This window comes from Trematomus bernacchii, unplaced genomic scaffold (assembly GCF_902827165.1).
Source record: "Trematomus bernacchii unplaced genomic scaffold, fTreBer1.1, whole genome shotgun sequence".
In the NCBI taxonomy this organism is placed as follows: Eukaryota; Metazoa; Chordata; class Actinopteri; order Perciformes; family Nototheniidae; genus Trematomus; species Trematomus bernacchii.
The window spans coordinates 10,694,535-10,714,824 of NW_022987648.1; the positions used below are offsets into that span (position 1 = coordinate 10,694,535).

Sequence of the window (20,290 nt, forward strand, 5' to 3'; positions counted from 1 at the left end):
TGCTAACGGTCAAGCCCTCGAGACATATATGTGTCAGTTTTGAGATTTCGTCAAATGTCGTTGCTATGGTAACAAAATGGTCGCCGTGAAACACGGTTTTCTCATAACTCCAGTTAACATGCTCCAAACGGCCCAAAACTTCACAGGTTTGATAACGATGCAGCCCTCAACACATCTAGGCGTATTATGGGGTGTCATCAAATTCCGTTGCCATGGTGACAGATCACTCGCCATCAAACACAATGTTTATGATACTGCTGTAACTCCTAAATACATTGTCCGTCGAAGACCCGCTCAACGCTGCTTGCAGCTTTAATTGTTATTATTATTATTATTTATTTATTTATTTTTTTTTTTGTACAGGCAAATGACACAAACATGGACATAACAATAAAATATAGGAGATTACATTCCCATCTCAAACAAAACAAAAACAGAAGAAATAAAGATACAGTCAGGATCACTTCAATATTTCACAAACAAAAATAGGATGACAACCAAATACCACCAAAAACACAACATGGCAAGCATATTTATTGTTCCTTTAATCCCACTCTTCGTTAGAGCTAATTATTTCCCATTTCATGGCGTGTTGAGCCACCCCTTGATTTTTTGTGACAATAATTTTTTCCAAAATAAATTGTATTTTTAAGCTACTCTTCTAACACCTTAAATTAAGATTACTCCTTGATTGACTTTTAAAAATATGTATTTTAGCCAGAGGAATAGTTTTATTTATTAACTGTGTGCGGTCTTCATATAAAAGCCCAAATAAAATATTAAAGGGTTTAAATGTAAATTCAATATTTGCAAAACATTATGATTCGTGTGGAAACATTTTCATTATTAAGATTTTTTTTTAATTTGAACCTCTTTTCCTTTCTCTTTCTCGATCCTCCTTAGCAACGGTCATTCAGTCCTTGACAGCGGTCTGTACTACTGGATTTACAACGTGTCACATGTTCTGAATTGACCAATCAGAACTTTATTTAGCCTCCGTATTGTTTATGGTTGAATGTGGGCAGCAAAACATTTTTTGATTCTTAAGTGCACCCAGTTGAAAAAGGTTGGGAACCGCTGCTCTATATGAAAACTCAGTTTATTGACATAAATATGATGATGGATTATCAGTAATCATTTCAAAGTGACACAGAGACATTGGATTAACCTTCAGCAGCGTTTATATGTGTTGTAATGCCCTTGAACACAACTTTTGATAAAAAAAGTAAGACGTATTTGCCGTTTTGGCCCCGTAAAGTGAAGTTGCGTGTTGTCTTTGCTGGCTTTCGCTGCCGCAAGTTTTGTCGCACAGTGATGATACTTATACCATTGGAATATGTGGAATCTCAGCTTTCATATGATATCTTGTGAGTGCAGATCCGATGAAGTATAAAATATTTCTACCGTGAGTTATGTGCTAAATGCGTTAGCACTCTTTCGCTTAGTGCTAATTCAGAGGCTCGGCGTTAGACTTGTGTTTTGTTTCGGTAAAAATGGTTTATATTGTCAGGTAGCTGAGTTTCTTCCCGCTAAGTGGGTATGACACATTCATAGTTTATTAAATGTTAAGAAGCCCTCAGACGCTGTTTCTTGCAAGATGTTGCGGGAGCCCACGCCCCCGGGTTTAACAGGTTAAAGTCTACTCATTGTGGGTGTGTGTTGCGTGTTGTTTTACCTGCTGCTGGTGTTTACAGGTGGTGCAGCGGCTGCTGAGGGGGGGGGGGCGATCTGACCCTGTGTGACCGCAGCCAGCAGACAGCGCTCCACATCAGCTCCCCCGAGCTCCAGGGGAAAGTGCTGGGGTGGATGTCGAGGCCTCATCTGCCCCCCCAGGCCCAGCTGCTGCAGGCTGCCTGGCAGGGAGACCTGCACTCCTTACAGCTCCTGCTGGTAAGACACACACATATAGAGTGAGTAGGAGAGGTCATAGTATATGTCATAACAAGTTAAGTATATAACATATAGCTATAGCTAGCCTATAGTCTAGTATGACAAATACATGACAAATGTTATAGAATGGTATGTCATTTAAAATATTATTTAAAAAATACATAGTATAGTATGTCATAAAACCTAATTAAAAAAAGTATCCTTTGTCATCCACAAAATCAATAAAAAGGCATAGTATAATATATCATGAAGGAATCATAAACAATTCATAGTGCAGTAAGTTGTAAAAAAGGTCATAGCACAGTATTTTATTTCACGTGTCATAAATATATGTATAAGCCTCTGAAGAATGTTTTTTTAGGGGATATAATCTATATTTTTGAACTAGAATAATATCAACAACTTTTTTCAAGTTGATTGAAAAAGAAAATGTGTTTCTAAGTTATATTAAGCTCCGAACAAGTGTTTCACTTGTTCTGCAGGTGCTTTCATTCAAACAATGAGAGTAATATAAATAGCCGCCTATACGTGAACAATGGAAGACTGTACGTTTTTATGAGTGGTCACAAACTGTATTTACATCCATGGCACACAGATTTATTGTTAGTATTTAAACTAAAATGTACTGAAATTAAAAGAAAGGCAAATAGTTTTGTTTATGTTTATGAGTTGTTTTTTGAATTATTTAATTATTCATACTTCCAGAAAGCTTTGAGATCCTTTTGGGGTGAAATAAGCTATTTTTAAAAAGCTTTTTAAGTAAAGTATAGCTATAAGTAAATCTGCAAGGCATTAAAGTTAACATGTATATGTATATTTATGTGTACTATGTTTCCCCATTTATGAGGGGCCGTACAGGCCGTAATTCATACTGGTCCTCTCACACACATACATTCTCCTTTTACTAATCAGTCCCGCCTCAAAACCCATCTCTTCAAGTCTGTATATCCATAAGCCCCCCCCCTCTCAACCAACTTCCTCTTGACTGCTTTTCTGTTTTGTTTTTGTTTTGTTGTTGTTTTATTGCCTGTCCTTGTTTGTCTACCCTTCCCCAAATGTAAAGCGTCTTTGGGTTTAGAAAAGCGCTATAAAAATAAAATGTATTATTATTATTATTACATACATATATTTTCACTCTTACACACATACATTCTCCTTTTACATACATACATTTTCACTCACACACATATATATTTACACTCACACATTCATACATTTTGCTCTCATATTATCATATTTCAATGCACACATTCATATATTGTCACTCACATATTCATACATTTTTCACTCACACATATATACATTTTGCTCTCATATTCACATATTTTAACGCTCATATTTATACATTTTGTTCTCATGCACATTCATTCAATGTTTACATTTAATATTATAAATAATATATGCATGTCTGAAGACAATATATGTATGCAAGAGAAGAATGTATGTATGTGGGAGAGAAAGTATAGTGGAAACGGAAGGACTATAGTTGAAACGGAAGGCAGGTCATTATCGCGCTGTGGTTGGCTCAGAAGGTCGAGCGGGGCGGGCTCATCAGAACTTCTGATTCAAATCAACATGATGGAGGGAGATGAATCCGTGTATTTTCGGACCATTTGTTTTTCTTTATTAAAAAAGTAAACGGAAGAGCGTCTGCGAGGCGTTTTTGCTTTTTGTTTTTTACTTTACTAAATGGTCTAATGGTCATTGGAGCGAGGGGGGCGGGGCGAAACTCACGGATGTGAAAATGAATGTTATTAAGGGCTGTAAATATAATAAGCCTATGTCTAAAATGGACAACATTGTTAGGAGATTTAAACTATACAGCGATTCTGCACTGCGGTCAACTCAGCCGTCTCTCGCGTTTGTTTTTTCAAGTCAGCAGTTCTTCATTTTCTTTTTACAAATAGTTTTTACCAGAAGTTCTTAATTAAACTGACACTGTTGTACTCGGTACTAGTTTGACTGCTACTAACAATACATTGAAGTACTTTTACTGTGTATTTTTTGGAGAAATGCTCTGTCAAAGTCCCCTCCTGAGAACAAAATCAAGCCACTTCTCCTAAGTTTGATGAGGGAATTATTTTTTGTTGCCATTAGTTCTTCGTGAGATTGATCCTAGTGAAACTACCCCCACATGTACTATGAAGTACTTTTACTGTGTACTTACTTTATAAACTCTGAATCTTGTGGTGCTTGAAGAAATACAGACTGGTTAAGCCGGCCAGGTTATATATATATATATATATGCCTTTTTTGGAGCCCTTTTTTGCAATATTTATTCAAATGTCACTAGTTATTTAAACAAACCACTATCTGAGGATAATACAAGCAACCATAAACGCCCTTTATCTAGAGAGCCCATGAAGAATTTATCCTTCCACAAATCTTTTCAACTGCTGTATTAATAAAGTTGCCACGTGTTTTCAAATTCAAGTTAGCACTATCTGTGCAGAACATTAAAAATATTCTTCATTTGCAGTATTTTATTTTAAAAGTGTTCAGAAAGACTGCATCAATGATATGCTATACTGCAGGGCTATTCAATTAGTTTGGAATGGGGGCCGGTTGATGAAAATGATCCAAAGCAAGGGGCCGGGAAAAAGATGGCTTGAAATATGAGCAATCATATTTAAGAGCTTCAGATACAGTAAATACTACAACAGCATAGTGGAGTGCATATATTGTGTTTAATTCAATCAAACAACATAGCCCCAAGGCCTTTATAGATCTAAATGGCAAGTTCAGAACTCAGTAGGCTTACATGTTTCATTTGATTTCATTTAGGTGAAATGATCTAATCATTCACGCAGAGATGCAATCAATGACAGGAGTTGTCACTACAGTATAGTAGGTGGGTTCGAAACCCGAGCCCGTCGAAGTTTTCAGGCATTGTCTACCCCTCTATCTCTCAATGTAACACCCTCTCTGGAATAAAGGCACTATGGCACAAAACATTTTTAAAAAAAAAATCTTAAAAAAAAAAAATTGATTACTTTTTAACATTATACTCAAAGGGCCAGTAAATATCACCCCGGGGCCGGATTTGGCCCGCGGGCCGCCAATTGAATAGCCCTGCTATACTGTATATATAATATCACTTAACTTCAACCAAAGTCAATTTAAATAGCGGGCAAAAATTGGTTAATTGCCATGCATGTGGTGTTTGATGTAGTTTACGTTCAATTTCAACAATTTTAGGCAGAAAAATGTATATTGACTAAACCTTTTTTAATAATTTACTATAATTTAGAAAGGTTTTTGTGAGAAATCATTTCAAAAGTTCCTTTTGTATTTAAATTTGAAATGTTTGCACACAACATTATTAATGTATACATTTTTATCAATTTTTTAAAATTATGAATCCATTTATTTTATTGTATTTCCTTGAGGCTGGGGAAGATATATCAGCATGTAGTTCAACATGCAAATGTTCTAATACAAGTAAGTATAAGTATAACATGAAAAAGGAAATAAAATAAGTTTCATAGGAGGATGTGGATTTATTTTCTCACCTTGTAATTACACAATCAAACAATCTATAATTTAGCTTAGTTTCTCACCGATTTCATCAACACTTCTCTAACTTCTGGTCACTTTCCAAACAGTCTCAAGGAGGCAAGAGTAAACCCTCTCCTAAAGAAAACCACTCTCAACCCGTCTGATGTTATAAACTACAGGCCTGTCTCTCTCCTCCCGTTCCTGTCTAAAACACTTGAACGCGCTGTCTTTAAACAACTCTCCTGTTATCTCCATCAGAACAACCTTCTGGATCCGCACCAGTCTGGTTTCAAGGCAGGTCACTCCACAGAAAGTGCTCTCCTTGCTGTCTCTGAGGAACTGCACACTGCTAAAGCAGCCTCCCTCTCCTCTGTCATCATCCTTTTGGACCTGTCTGCTGCATTCGACACGGTGAATCATCAGATCCTCCTTCGCACTCTCCAAGAATTTGGAGTTTCAGGCTCTGCACTTTCCCTCCTCACCTCATACCTCAAAGACCGTACCTACAGGGTAACTTGGAGAGGGTCCGAGTCCGACCCTTGTCAATTAACTACAGGGGTCCCTCAGGGCTCTGTTCTTGGTCCCCTCCTCTTCTCCTTGTACACAAACCCGCTCGGATCGGTCATTAGCCCGCATGGTTTTTCATACCACTGCTACGCTGACGACACCCAATTAATTCTGTCCTTTCCCCGCTCAGAGACCCAGGTCGTCGCACGCATCTCTGCTTGTCTAGCTGACATCTCTCAGTGGATGTCTGCTCACCACCTCAAGCTCAACCTTGACAAGACTGAACTGCTTTTCCTTCCGGGAAAAGATTGTCCCACTCTTGACCTAACAATCAACATCGACACCTCTATTGTTTCCTCGACTCAGACTGCAAGGAATCTGGGTGTGACCCTACATAACAAACTGTCCTTCACTGCAAACATCGCTGCTACAACCCGCTGCTGCAGATACACCCTTTACAACATCAGAAGGATACGTCCCCTCCTGACCCAGAAAGCGACGCAACTTCTGGTCCAGGCTCTCGTCATCTCACGCCTAGAGTACTGCAACTCCCTCCTGGCTGGTCTACCTGCATGTGCCATCCGACCTCTGCAGCTCATCCAGAATGCAGCGGCTCGTCTGGTCTTCAACCTTCCAACATTTTCCCACACCACGCCGCTCCTCCGCTCCCTTCACTGGCTTCCAGTAACTGCTAGAATCCACTTCAAGACAATGGTACTTGCGTACCATGCTGCGAATGGATCTGGCCCTTCCTACATCCAGGACATGGTTAAACTGTACACCCCAACACGTGCACTCCGCTCTGCATCAGCCAAATGGCTCGCTGCACCAGCACTGCGAGGGGGACCCAAGTTCCCATCAGCAAAAACACGTCGGTTTGCTATCCTGGCTCCAAAATGGTGGAATGAGCTCCCCATTGAAATCAGGACAGCAGAAAGCCTACACATCTTCCGGCGCAGACTGAAAACTCATCTCTTTCGACTCCACTTCGAGCGATAGAATTACTAACAAAGAATTACTAACAAAGCACTTATATACTAATAAAGGACTGGCTTATCTAAAGCCAGTTGAGTAGCACTTGAAATGGTTTGGCTCTATGAAACTTGATGTACTTATATGATTCTGTTTTCTTCAAGTTTGTATCTTCTTGGTCGAATGCACTTATTGTAAGTCGCTTTGGATAAAAGCGTCAGCTAAATGCAATGTAATGTAATGGAGGTTGGGGTCCAAAAAAGATTACCTCTGGACATTTTTGCTCAGCCAGGATTTTATCTCTATCAAGCAGTCCATCAACTGCTGTAGTGAGTGTTTGACATTTGCTTAGAGAGGCAGATAGATCTGTACATCGTCGGAATATTGTGTTTAGTGAGAATTGAACCTAGGAGCAGTATGTACAGTAAAAAGAGGATGGGGCCCAGGATAGAGCCTTGGGGAACCCCACAGGTAAGAGGGGCTTTAGCAGAGGAGAAAGCACCTAGCTGTACTGAGAAGCTACGGTCTGTCAGGTAGGACCTGAACCATGCAAGGGCAGAGCCTGTGATACCTGCGGACTGTTCAAGCCGCGACAACAGGATGCTATGGTCCACAGTGTCGAAGGCAGCTGTCAGGTCTAACAGCACCAGGACAGCTGGGCTACCTGAGTCGGCGGCTAGGAGCAGATCTTTAACAACTCTTAAAAGGGCTGTTTCAGTGCTGTGCATAGGTTTGAAGCCAGACTGAAACTTTTCATGAATGCCATGCATGGTTAAGAACGACTGCAGCTGGACATAGACTACTCGCTCCAGGGCTTTAGATAAAAAAGGTAGCTGGGAGATGGGCCTAAAATTTGCGAGAATGGAGGGGTCGAGGTTTTCTCTTTAAGTAGTGGCTGCACCACGGCATGTTTAAAGGCAGCTGGGACGCATCCTGAGCTAAGAGAGGTGTTTATTGGTAATGAAATGCTTGCTCCAACTGATTCGAAAACATCAGGGAACGAGAGGGAATGCTGTCTGAGGTTCAGTATGTCGGCCGCAGGTGCTTGACTACATCCGCGAGAGAAGTGAGGGATACAGGCTCAAACTGGTCGAGGACAGCAGGGCACAGAGAAGGAGCAGGATCTGGGGTAGCACTAGTGTGGGCTAGCCTAAGAGCAGATACTTTTTCGATAAAACATTTAAGAAACTTATCACAGAGAGTAGTCGATGGCACAATTGAGGATACATCACAGGGATTAATGATAGAGTTAAGGACATTAAAAAGGACCTGGACTAGAAGGATTTCTAGGGAGACATGGAGTTTATCCTTCTTCCATTTTCTCTCAGCACGCCTGCAAGCGCGTCTGAGAGCACGAGTACAGTCATTGAGCCACGGCTCTGAGAGAACTTTGGTGCGTCTAAGCGTAAAAGGAGTAACACTCACTTCAGCACTTGCCAAACGAGGTGCTGAAGTCCATTTAATATTAATGTTTGTGTGTGTCTTCATGTCCTAGGCTCAGACAGACAGGGTGGATGTGAATGTTCCGAACAGTGACGGTGTGACGGCGGTGTGATGCTCGCTGTCAGGGACATTGACCTGTTTGAAGACCTTGCTACACGGTTGACATGGGAACACCGACCTCTGGAAGTGGTCAAGGAACTGCTGGGACTCTCGCCGTAAGGAAACACACATTCATGCATGCATTCAAAAGGCTAGATACTCACGACACACACATTTTCTGAAGAGTCAGCTGCCAGATCTCTATTTATTTTGTCTTTGTCCAAAGAGGTTTTATCTTGAATGTAGTTAATAGAGCTTGAGATTGCTAACGTTGGTGTACCAAATGTAAATGTATATGTACATTTCTGTAGTTCTGTATCAACTCAACGTGTTCCATCTGCCTTTAAACTTGTTAATCAGTGATCTGCGCGTACGAGACGACAGCGGCTGTTCTGCTATCCACTATGCTGTTAACATCAGCAGCCCTCTGAAGGAGGAGATCATTCATATGATGGTGGAGGCCTTAAGTCACGCAGGTAAACACTCGCAAACATATTAAAGTGGTTGCATAACATTCTAAATCATTGTCAATACTGCAGCTTGGTCAGGGGCCCTATACTTCAAACTATGATGCTCAAAGTACAGTACCCCACTTAAGTTAGTTTTTGGACTTTTCAAGAATGGCCTGTTCATTTTGGCTAGTTATATGCAGAGTCTTTTAAAAAAAGAAACTTCTGAGTTCACAGGAAATGTACATTCATTAGATGCAAACAATCTTACAACATTGCCCTACAACGTTTTTTAGATTTATGCAACAAAACTATATGGAGAAGTTTTGCTAAAGCTGTTGTTAGCTACACAACATGTGCTAATGCTAGGAAGGGTTATGTACCTTAGAATCGTTTTTGTTATATGTGTTTAAAACACTCTTCTTACATTTTTTTAATATTTGTCCTTAAAAAATCCAAAAATCACTCCCCTCAACCCTACAGAGCATTTCAGGATCTTTTATTTGAACCAATTTGGTTTTCACGGAAACAGAAACTTAACTGGTTTGTTTCTCTACCATGGTTATCATCAGTTTATTATCAAGTTTACCGAATTAACTCCATTATGATGATACAATGTCAGTGTTCTGTTAACAGATATTGTGGCCCTAACAATCTATAAATGCTGCTTTTAGAGTTGTGGGAAAATTCCAATCTTAATTCCAACTGTACATGTAATCTGCTTTGGAAAAGTCCGGCTTACCCATTTATTTGTTCATTCTCATGTTTCTTTCAAAAATAATTGTAATCAGATTAGAATTAGAAATGCAGTTAACAAAAGTTGTTGTAAGATCAAAGAGAACATGCACGCTGTTCCCACGACTACAGGGCTCTTTTTTCCACTTTAATGACATGAAAATGTGACCTGTATTAAAACATGGAAACTGAGAAAGAGACCACAATACTTTTGTACATCATTTAGAGTTAGCCATTAGCAGCCTTAAGTAATCATAATGATATTGTCTCTCTCTTATCACATTAAATGAACAAATGTTGCTCACACTGTCTCCGTTCCTCATGTTATCGGCCTTACTTTGGTTACTGATTCACTGATCAGTTACTTATTAAACTTGGAGTTTAATGCAGAACATACATGAAGCATATCGGCACACACTTCTAAAAATATCTTCCTATTCATGACTATGTTATTTTCCTCTTTCACACACATACACATAAATGGCATACCAAGTTCATTCATGACCCTGTTTTCCAGAGTAAAACCTCAGCAGTAGCACTCAAAGCCTGCACTTATGTGGGAGGGTATAAGAAAGGCTTGTTTGTGTTATGTGTGTGTGTGAGCACGCTGCTGAGAGCCTTCACAAGAGTGTGTGAGTCAGAGTTTATGCCGAGGATGGCGATACAGCAACAAGCAGTGACACAGAGAGGATGGAGAAAGAGAGATGAGAAACAAACAGAGAGGTCACATTTTCTGTTTTTATGGAATTTCACAACCCTAACTTTTCCTCACCTTGAGTAAATAGTACAGAGTCCAGGTATGTAGACCCAAATCTGGAATGGCAGCTTTTCAAGTGTTGACCGGTTCCTGTTGTAACAAGGAGCAACATTTTTACTTCGCAATGTGTTATTACAAGCTATAAATTGTTAAAATAATTTCTGATTTTGCACAGATGGTGCCTCCATGTCACCTCTAGCGCTTGACAAGTACTCAAGCCAGGATTCGGACTCAGAGTTTGGAGATTCGGATGTAGAGTTGGACCTTGAGAGCCTTTATCACAACCGGTCAGCTGCTGCCTCCCCCACGCAGACACCAACCCATCAGGACGGCTTTCTACTATACAGCCACCCAGGGGTAAGTGATCAATAACGAGTTAGAAAATACTTTAAAATTGTACGTGGCCTAAAAGTAATGGGAATTTGTTTATTGGATTTTCGAATAACTCAGAAAATAAGCTCTGTGGCAAACATGTTTATGATACTCTCATGTTTAGTTCAGCAATATTTTCTCTACATATAACCATTACTTGATAATTTATGATTTTTGAAGCGTAATTGCAATTACCAGAGGTTTTAGGCTAACGTTAGGCACAGCACCACCACTAAGTTAAAGGTGGCTAATATTTGCCGTAAAGATGTTTAGCAGTCGTTGGCCGTGTCTCAATTCAGGGGCTGCACCCTTCGGAGGCTGCATTTGTAGACCGCATATGTCACTTCCGCCGAAAGAAGGCTGTCCCAATTTAAAAAAAAGACGAGACTCCTCCGAATGCGGCCCACGAATGCAGCCTTCTTTTCCCGGATTTGAAGGATACATCTGATGTATCCTTCGCGGTCTACCATATCTCAGGGTGCAATGCGCGCAGGGAAGAGTGAGTTTTTTTCAAATGAAATGGCTGTCCGGTCTCCCCAGCAGAGTGGATTTAAAAGCATCAGCAAGCAGAGGAATCACTAATAAATGTGAGTATTGGGTTTTAACTTACTTTAAATTAACTAACGTCACACACGTCAAACCCAAGGGGCATTAAAACGTACATGTTCGTTAAATAATACGGATAAATACGTGACGTTAGTAACTAGTTAGCTGAACGTACTGCACTGTTCGTTCACACTTATTCTTAATTCAATTCAGAAGTTTACTAAAGTCATACAGAGATCTTGGCTCTGTTATAGATAAGTTATACTTTATATTACATAAATAGACCAAAGTGAAAACATTTACACCTGTATAGTCTACACTAGTACGATGGGATTTATAAAATGCTACCCTGACGTGTAGCTGCTGTTTGCTTTATTTATTTCTCTGACATGTTGCAATGTTTTACTGTTTATTAAACTTGGGGACAACATTACAACCTTTTTATTCAGCTCATGCTGCTTTGAGGTAGGGCTAAAAAAAAGCCTATTTTAAATATTTCCACCAGATTTGATCATCTTTTATTTAGGTTAAAGTTTATTTAATTTATCCTAATCCCATAATAATAAGACAATCAAAAATAGACAGCAGCCTTTTGCTTGATGTTAGTTTGTGCAGTGCTGTCAAAGGAATGCAAGTGTGACTGTCACTTCATCTCTTTAGTTTTTTAAAAAACCAAAACAGTACATCATTTTAAATGATCCTTTAAGGATTGTTTGTCTGAAATGCTTAGAGTTACATTTTGCAATAATACTTTTGGAACCCTGTGTTTAATATGATTAATTCACTTTTTTCTTTTTCTCTTGTTTTTCTCTGTAATTAGGACAATTCTGGAGAAATGGATCTGCTGTGTCCGGCAGTGGCTCAGTCAGTAGGGGCTTGGACTGTGAGCCGTAGGGTTGCCAGTTCAAGTCCCCGAACAGACCAAAATATGGAGTGTGGACTGCTACTTGGAGAGGTCCCAGTTCACCTCCTGGGCCCTGCCGTGGTGCCCTTGAGCAAGGCACCGGACACCCCCCTTCCCCCCTCACTCCCATTGCTCCCCGGGCGCTGTACACTAGCTGCCCACTGCTCCTAGTACTAGACTCCTGGTACTAGGATGGGTTAAATGCAGAGGACACATTTCACTGTGTGCTGTGTGCTCTGCATGTGTGACCATTAAAGAGGGGTTTCATCCCTCTGATTCTATCTATCTATCTATCTATCTATGCTAGAGAAGGACCCCTAATCTGAAAAGTGCACAGCGGATCATCAGGACAGAGCTGCCATCCACCTGGACACCCCGAGGTACTGGAAAAAGCAAAACGGAGATCAGGAACATCCTCTTAAGTTAACTGTCTTAAGTTCAGTTTAATTTTATTAATACAAAAAATAGGTAATAGAAAATGTTTAATTGTGTATTTCAGCAGAGCAGGGGGTCACGGTGCTGCTGGACCCGGATGTGCTGACCTGGCGTCAGTGGGACATCATCTGGGCTGGTTTAGGGGAAGAAGGAGAATATAAACTGTTATAATCACAGCTATTAAGATTAGAACACTAATATTGTTAAAGGAGAGGTGTCATGGCCATTTCCACTGATCATAATTCCATTGTTGAGGTATACTAAAATAGATTTATACTGTGCATTTTTCCAAACTCACATTGGTTTCTCATACAGCATCTCTGTAAACTACTTGTATTCACTGAATTTCACTCTCTGCCTTTAACGGCTCGTTGTAGCTCCCAAAGCTCCAGCCCCCACCCTCCCTGTGAGCACAGCGTGCTCTGATTGGTCGGGACGTTGTGAATCGCGCTGAGCTCCGTGGAGGTGTTGTTTCCTTGTTTAGGATACATAGCGAAACACAGCCAAACTCATCCTGAGCACACACAAACTCACATCCGAAGTAAAAACAATAAGTGTGGCTTGATATTGAGTAAGAAAAAGGTTGATAAACGCTGTGAGAATGGGTCTGCAGAGAGAATTTCGCCGCGATCCCAACTGTCTGTTATCAGCCTGCAGCCAGGGAGGAGAAATCAGCTGAGCTGCCTGCTCCCTGCACACAGATGTGTGTGTGAGGAAGTCCGTGGATTGGTCAATTTGGACCAATCAGCGGGGGCTTAACGTAACGGCTCCGCGGACGTAACGTAACGGCTCCACGGATTGGTCCATTTCGTTCCGGGTACGGGTTGACATCATGCCGTCCCGGAAGAATCAAATGGACAATGACGTATCTCCAACGAGGCGTTTTGGGGAGGTATTTTCTGTGTTAGAGTTTTACTCGCTATAGGGTGTACTTTGAGGGTTTTGACTCTGCACACCGTTTACATGCATAAAAACCTTCATAACACACAAGGGGACGGGTAATAACCGGAAAAGCATGACACCTCTCCTTTAAGAATCAATCTATACAACATGCTTTTGTTCATTTAAAAAAACATATTGTTTTATTAGTACAGAAAAATTAAGACTTATTTTAAATATGAAATAATATGATTAAATTACATCAGCTATATATAATTTACTTGTTAATTTACTAATGTAACATTACTGGGGGCTAAAGGAACAGCTTAATCTTATTTACCTGGCCATGGTCCTCTTTATTTCATCGCCGTAGACTATGGTCTACCACCGTTACAGCGGAACATCAGTGATTATGTGTTACAATGGCGTTAGCAACCAGAAAATGACACCAGTAATGACAAACAGATGAGAATGCTGCGTGGTGTCTGGGTGCCGTGTTGGCGGGACGTTGCGCGGCTCGCTGCTGCGAGAAGCGGACAGTGTGAGCTGGGTTCATTTCCTGCTTGCTGCGTGGGGTCTGCGAGACAGTGAGACATCGCGAATGGACGCGGGAAGGGGGGGATGCTGAGGGGGCTGCAGCACCCCCATCTGCGAGGCTCCACTAGCAATCCGCAACCCCCCCCCACACACTCCCAAACGCGGCGCACCTACAGTGTAAGCGCGCCACAGTTTCGTCACTGTACCCAGGAAGAAAACAATGGGAAAAGAGAAATCTCCAACGAGGCATTCTGGGGCAGCATAGACAGGTCTTTTCTGTGTTAGAGTTGTACTCGCTACAGGGTGTACTTTGAGGGTTTGTGACTTTGCAGACCGTTTACATGCATAAAAACCTTCATAACACATAAGGGGACGGGTAATAACCGGAAAAGCATAATATGGGACCTTTAAGTTGGCGTGACGTTGAAGCACTGCTGTAGCACTGCTGTAGTTCGTTTATAGCATAACGTTACCATTTTGCTTCTGGCGATTAGATTTATGATTAGAAAATTATAAAAGTAGGGTAGACATGTGGATATTATCCGGCTGAACAAAACGTGCATTTATCTAACAGGTTCGTTTTCCACAGACCTTATTTCGAGCTATTTTCCAAAATCCTATGGAGAAATCCCATTGCTTTTTTGTCGAGGGAACCCATGCGCAGCTTATTTCCGGGTAAATACGTCAACCACTCTATTAGCTATTGTATTAGCATATTTCAGGCATCTAAGCAAAAACACTTTTTTACTAATTTCTGCTCCACTCTATAGAGTGGCGAAGTCCCGCCTATCTACTTCCGGTCCATGGGACCTTATTTCGGAAAAATTATGTACTGAAGTCAATGGAGAGAGAAAACTTATCTTTCGATCCCGTTTGAATTGTGCCATGAATTACACATATGATGTTTGTCAATCTTAAAAAATCATTCCCATGTCAAAAAAGTCACAGTTTGTCGTAAAACTGTTGAAATATAAGACTATGAAAAATACGCAACTAGAAAGACTACAAATCCCAGGGTCGCGTAAGTGATGTCACTCATAACTGATGTCACAATTGTTTTCCTCCACTAAAATAGAGATAGCTAAGATAAGATAACTTTAACAAGATGCCTGTGTGCTTAGTACCAGGTTGTTATCATACCAGCAATGGGTCTTGCTCGTTCTTTCGCTTCCCGTCTGATGAAAGGACCAGGAGTGGCTGGATCAAGTTAGCTACCTAGCTAGTAGCAAGCACGTTAGTTAGCATTACAGCCGGCTTAGCCTTGTCATTTTTATTAGCCTTAACATGAAGTAACATTAAGTAACCCAAAATGTTAAACAGTAAGAGTAGTAGTCATATTTCGTGAACCCTTTGAAGAGTACTGTCACACCGTGTGATCATTCTATAATACACCATTTAAGCCCGGGGGAGAAATGCTAACGCTAATGCTACATTAGCTTCGGCGATCTTTTCTACTTCATGCTATCTGCACAAATGGTTGACATTAAACATTAACAATATCAGGCAGTTCAGAGAGAATCAATGGAAGGCAGGCAGGCAGGCAGCTTTGCATGACATTCTTCTGGACGTGTTTCATTGTGGTGATAGTGACGGCCATCTTGGTGACGTGTGTTGTTGTGCAAAAGATGTAGTTCATTGAGCGTTTCACACAAAAAAATGTGTTACTTTACAGTTTTACGACACATTTTCTTTTTTTTTGACTTGCAAAATTATCTTTTAAATTGACAAACATCATATGTGTAATTCGTGGCACAATTCAAACGGGATGGAAAGATAATCTTTCTCTCTCCATTGACTTCAATACATATTCTTTCCGAAATAAGGTCCCATGGAGGTCCACCGGAAGGGGAGGGACTTCGCAACTCTATTGGTAGAATTGCACTAATTTTAGGGAACAACGATCTCACACAAGAAAACCCTTATGATCCGCCTTGATATTGATCGGCTGTATTTAAGTAATTGCAGGACACACGGGCAGCAAGTGGTTACTCAGAAGATCAATAGGTGAAAGCAGTAACTGGTTGTTAAGATCTGTGTGTGTGTGTGTGTGTGTGTGTGTGCGTGCGTGCGTGCGTGCGTGCGTGCGTGCGTGCGTGCGTGCGCTTGGTAGCTAACACTTAGCTGCCATGTTGCAGTACTATGGGTGTCTCTATAGATGCTGCAGACAATCAGGGGCAGCTGCTTAGCAGGAAGAGAAGAGCAGGTGGTTAACGGGGAAAAGCGTCCGTATATGTGTCAAAGAGGTCAACGGAGACAATCAATTGAACAAGTGTACATATACAGTGTTAAAGGGACTGTTCGCCTATATCTGCCGTAGAAATGCCTCTATAATTGATGTATTGGATATAATGGAAATAGATAGCACTTGGCTTTTAGAGTTCGAATGATTAGTTTTGGCATGAACTGTCTCTTTAAAAGTTGTAATGTTGACTACATCATGAGAGCTATATCTAAATCTATAGCTCTTTCTGTACACGTGCAAAAGCTCCAGTTTGAAAGTTGAATGCATGCCTTTGTGGTTTGTTTTTTTATAATCTCTTGTTGGTTTGCATTCCAGACAAGCTTTGAGAAAGTGTTCACTGAATACATGAGAACTAAATAACTACTTTATTCTAGTATAACTAATGTGTGCTTTTCTTCTATATATTAATATATTAGCTTATTGTGTAGTATGACATGCAATGTTTTTTACCTGCTATGCCACTTTTGCTTATATGCCACGTGTGCTGTAACAATGTACATTTCCCCACTGTGGGACTAATAAAGGATTTCTGATTCCGATTCCGATTTTTGTTTCTTGATTACAGAAAAGATAACACAGAGGACTGATTTACCATACATACTACATGACTTCGACCAGCAACGTTTTATTCTAAGACTAGGACATATATATGTAAATGTCCCTGCTATGGGACTAATAAAGGATTTCTGATTCTGATATAATAAATTGCTCACTTTTGTTCCTTCCAGGAAGTACTGGAGTCTCCAGGTTACTCTCCTCTATCTGACCATCATAAAGGTCTCAGCCAAGGTAAGGACTCTTTCAAGGACTCCAAGAGTTTTAGTAGGTTAAAATGTGGACTTTTGATGTGTGACAGTGGTGTGAAACTGTTCTGCTTTCTTGGGCTTCAGTGAGATTGTTAGAGAAGGACCAATATTGCATTCTATTTCTATAGGGGAAAAACCTAAAGAGAAAACACAAACAGGTGGTGTTGGTTTCTTGCCAACTTACTGCTTTAAACAGCACATTTTGTTACGGTTTTTGGCATTTAATAGTGACAAAAGCCCCCAAATAGGCCATCAGATCAGGTACCTTGTAAAGGAAGGGGAGTGAGGGGGCGTGACTGGGTGGGTGGGGTCTCACACACAATACCACCTCTCAGCTGAGAAATCTGCCTGCCGATCGTACACCTCAAAACAACATGCTGGAGACGCAGAGCGGATAGAGCAGATCACTAAAAGACAGCGTTATTGGGAGGAATGGACATGTTGAGAATACAGAGGGCGAAATCAGAATCATTTGGTCATGGAGAAATAAAGGAATAACTAGTGAGGAATTATCAGATTTTCTAAGAGTGATCTGGAAATGGGAACAGAGTGGACAAACAGGCTAACAAACAGGTAACGTTGTTTTCTCTGTGATTAGTTTTAATATGTTGTAACATACAGAACAACTGGGGAACTGTTTAAAATAACCCATATAGTTAATGACATTTCTACAAGACATCTCTGTAAAACAAGCGATAACAGTAGAACTAAGAATGTTGTATCAGAGATTAATTGTCACAACAATTATGTGTATTGTGTATTTTTTTTTATTTTTTTTTTACAATTGTAATACATGTAAGCCTTTTATATTTGACAAATGTAATCTTTGCTATTGTTTTTTTGTTATTTCTTACACCCCTTTAAATGCCCCATGAATGGAACTAGTTTTTTTAAGTAGAATCCTTTTCAGGCCAGAAATATGAAATACAGTATGTAACTGAGTTTTAAATCAATGCGTGACCAGAGAGTATACAATGGATTTAGGATTGGGTGTAACTGTGTGTGTGTGTGTGTGTGTGTGTGTGTGTGTGTGTGTGTGTGTGTGTGTGTGTGTGTGTGTGTGTGTGTGTGTGTGTGTGTGTGTGTGTGTGTGTGTGTGTGTGTGTGTGTGTGTGTGTGTGTGTGTGTGTGTGTGTGGAGCAGATAAGGGAATCCCCCTCTGTTTCCAAAACGCCATGGAAACGCTGAGAGACATCAGGCAAGCCTACCAGGACGCAGGGAGAAGAAGCAGGTGGGCACGGTGAAATCAAACACATCTCTCCACACACACACACACACACACACACACACACACACACACACACACACACACACACACACCTCCCAATGAGTGTGTATTTTCTGTAAAGATGTGCTAATTAAAGGGCTGATAGCGTTGACAGTGCAGACACAAGTGAACACATCAACATCTGTTTATACGTGAGCCACAAACATTGTATGCGCATACGGTTAACTCCCCCAACACACAGTCTCTTGTATAAACAGCACCCTCACCCTGGGCTAGTCAGCAACAGCCTCTTACTCAACACCAACTGAGGAAAACTGTCCTCTCCAGTTACACTCCTGTCCTGTATGCAGGCACCTGTCCCTGTGTCCAGAGGACAACCTGTTCTACCCAAACAGCTTAGCAATACAGGGACAGGGGGAGAGAGGGTTCTGGTGAATCAGCTCATTGTCTGTTACTCACCACTATATCAAGTCCAAGCTCTCTGAGGAGAATAGGCCTACAGGTCTTTGAGCAGGTCTCTAATTTCACAGCATCAGCTTCCAGATGGGAGGAAAATGAGGCTATTGGTATTATGTTCAGTTCAGCACAAGGCAATACAACTCATCATCAGAGCCAAAATAACTCCCCTCATTGGCCTGTACATACACTCTTTCTGTCAAAGGCTTGATAACAGAAAACCTTGCTGTGTTGTTTCCTTTTCCGCTCACCAGAGGAGGTTTGTCTTTGCCTCACCTTGGGGACAACGGCAGACGCTGGAGCCATCTGGATCCTTCTCCCTCACCTGGTTTGCTGAGTACCAGGACCTCCTGTCTGCCAGTACCTCCTGAACACAGGTACATACAGTAGCTGGACTCATTATTTAAGCAAATAATCAATTGTAGATAGCCAGTTTGTTTAAATAACAAATAAACAAAGTAAGAAATATGGTCATAATAAATCTCTGAATGGAAAAGACCGAAAGATTTAACACATTTCGAGAAATCGTAAAAGACAATGCATATAAATGCTTCTTTCCATCCACTACATTTATGGAAGAAGTTGGTTCATCAAGATAAACAGATGACAGTCCTCTAGTTAATGTAGTATACAATTGCCAGAGAAGAAGACAAGATAGCGTCATTAAAATAGCTTCAGTCGTACCTCAAAGGGTTAAAAACCATACAAAGAGTTGATGGAAATTCTTGCCATTCCTGTTTGCTTATAAGTAAAGTTACATCAGATCTTTATGGAGTGATTAGGAGACAGTTTGAATCCGCCAATAGTATTTGTACATTGTTTTTTATTTGTAAATAAAAACAAAAAAAACACAGGTGGATGGAAATGCACCTTCAGTCTAAGTTGCTGTTTCTTTTTTTTCTTTTTTGTGTATATAAGTGGCACTTAAACAAAATCGGACTTTTCACTCACAGAAAGAGAACAACAAGTGTGGTGGCTGCACCCCCATCCTCCCCCAGCCTGCTGTCTGTGACAGAGCCCAGCCCGCTCAGCCAATCAGCACCCAGCATCCTGGAACCACTGCTCTGTTCCAACAGTATGATCCAGGCCAGAGCACACATCCAGAGCCGTATGTGAATGTAGTTATTTAATCTTTTAAGAATTACAAAGCAATACTATTTTAAAATTAGATGTGAATTCATTTGGATTATTCCTATGTTAAAATATATCCAAAAGGAAACATTGTTATATGCTGTAAATGTTATAATTAAACTTGGTGGTAGGTTTAGGATATTGTTTTTGGTTTAACTTTTGAATTAAAGGTAAATGTTGATGTTATACAATCACTGGCTATAGAATGATGACACCATCTGCGTTTAGATTAGCCCCCTATAAGCCTCAGTTTCAATCCAATTCTAATTGGTCTCATGGGAAAATGATGGCTCAATTTACGCCAGAAAGGAAGTTAGCTACCCTTATGCTACTTCATTCTAAATATATATTTTCTTCCTGTCTGCAGGACTGGGTACTCAAGAAACTGAAAATGAACAAAAGGT

The 20,290-nt window shown here is 40.5% G+C and overlaps 1 protein-coding gene across 2 annotated transcripts in view; it reads left to right on the plus strand.

The window, feature by feature from the left end:
• The window catches only part of map3k19 (mitogen-activated protein kinase kinase kinase 19), a 32,927-nt gene that overhangs the window by 4,521 nt on the left and 8,116 nt on the right, over window positions 1-20,290 (plus strand). For both annotated transcript variants that reach the window (XM_034134244.1, XM_034134243.1), the window contains exons 3-11: window positions 1,695-1,890; window positions 8,363-8,525; window positions 8,770-8,885; window positions 10,526-10,707; window positions 16,994-17,054; window positions 18,215-18,302; window positions 19,010-19,132; window positions 19,709-19,863; window positions 20,254-20,288. In XM_034134244.1, the coding sequence (XP_033990135.1) occupies window positions 8,422-8,525; window positions 8,770-8,885; window positions 10,526-10,707; window positions 16,994-17,054; window positions 18,215-18,302; window positions 19,010-19,132; window positions 19,709-19,863; window positions 20,254-20,288 (864 nt within the window). In that variant the 5' untranslated portion in view covers window positions 1,695-1,890; window positions 8,363-8,421. The remainder of the gene's footprint in view (window positions 1-1,694; window positions 1,891-8,362; window positions 8,526-8,769; window positions 8,886-10,525; window positions 10,708-16,993; window positions 17,055-18,214; window positions 18,303-19,009; window positions 19,133-19,708; window positions 19,864-20,253; window positions 20,289-20,290) is intronic.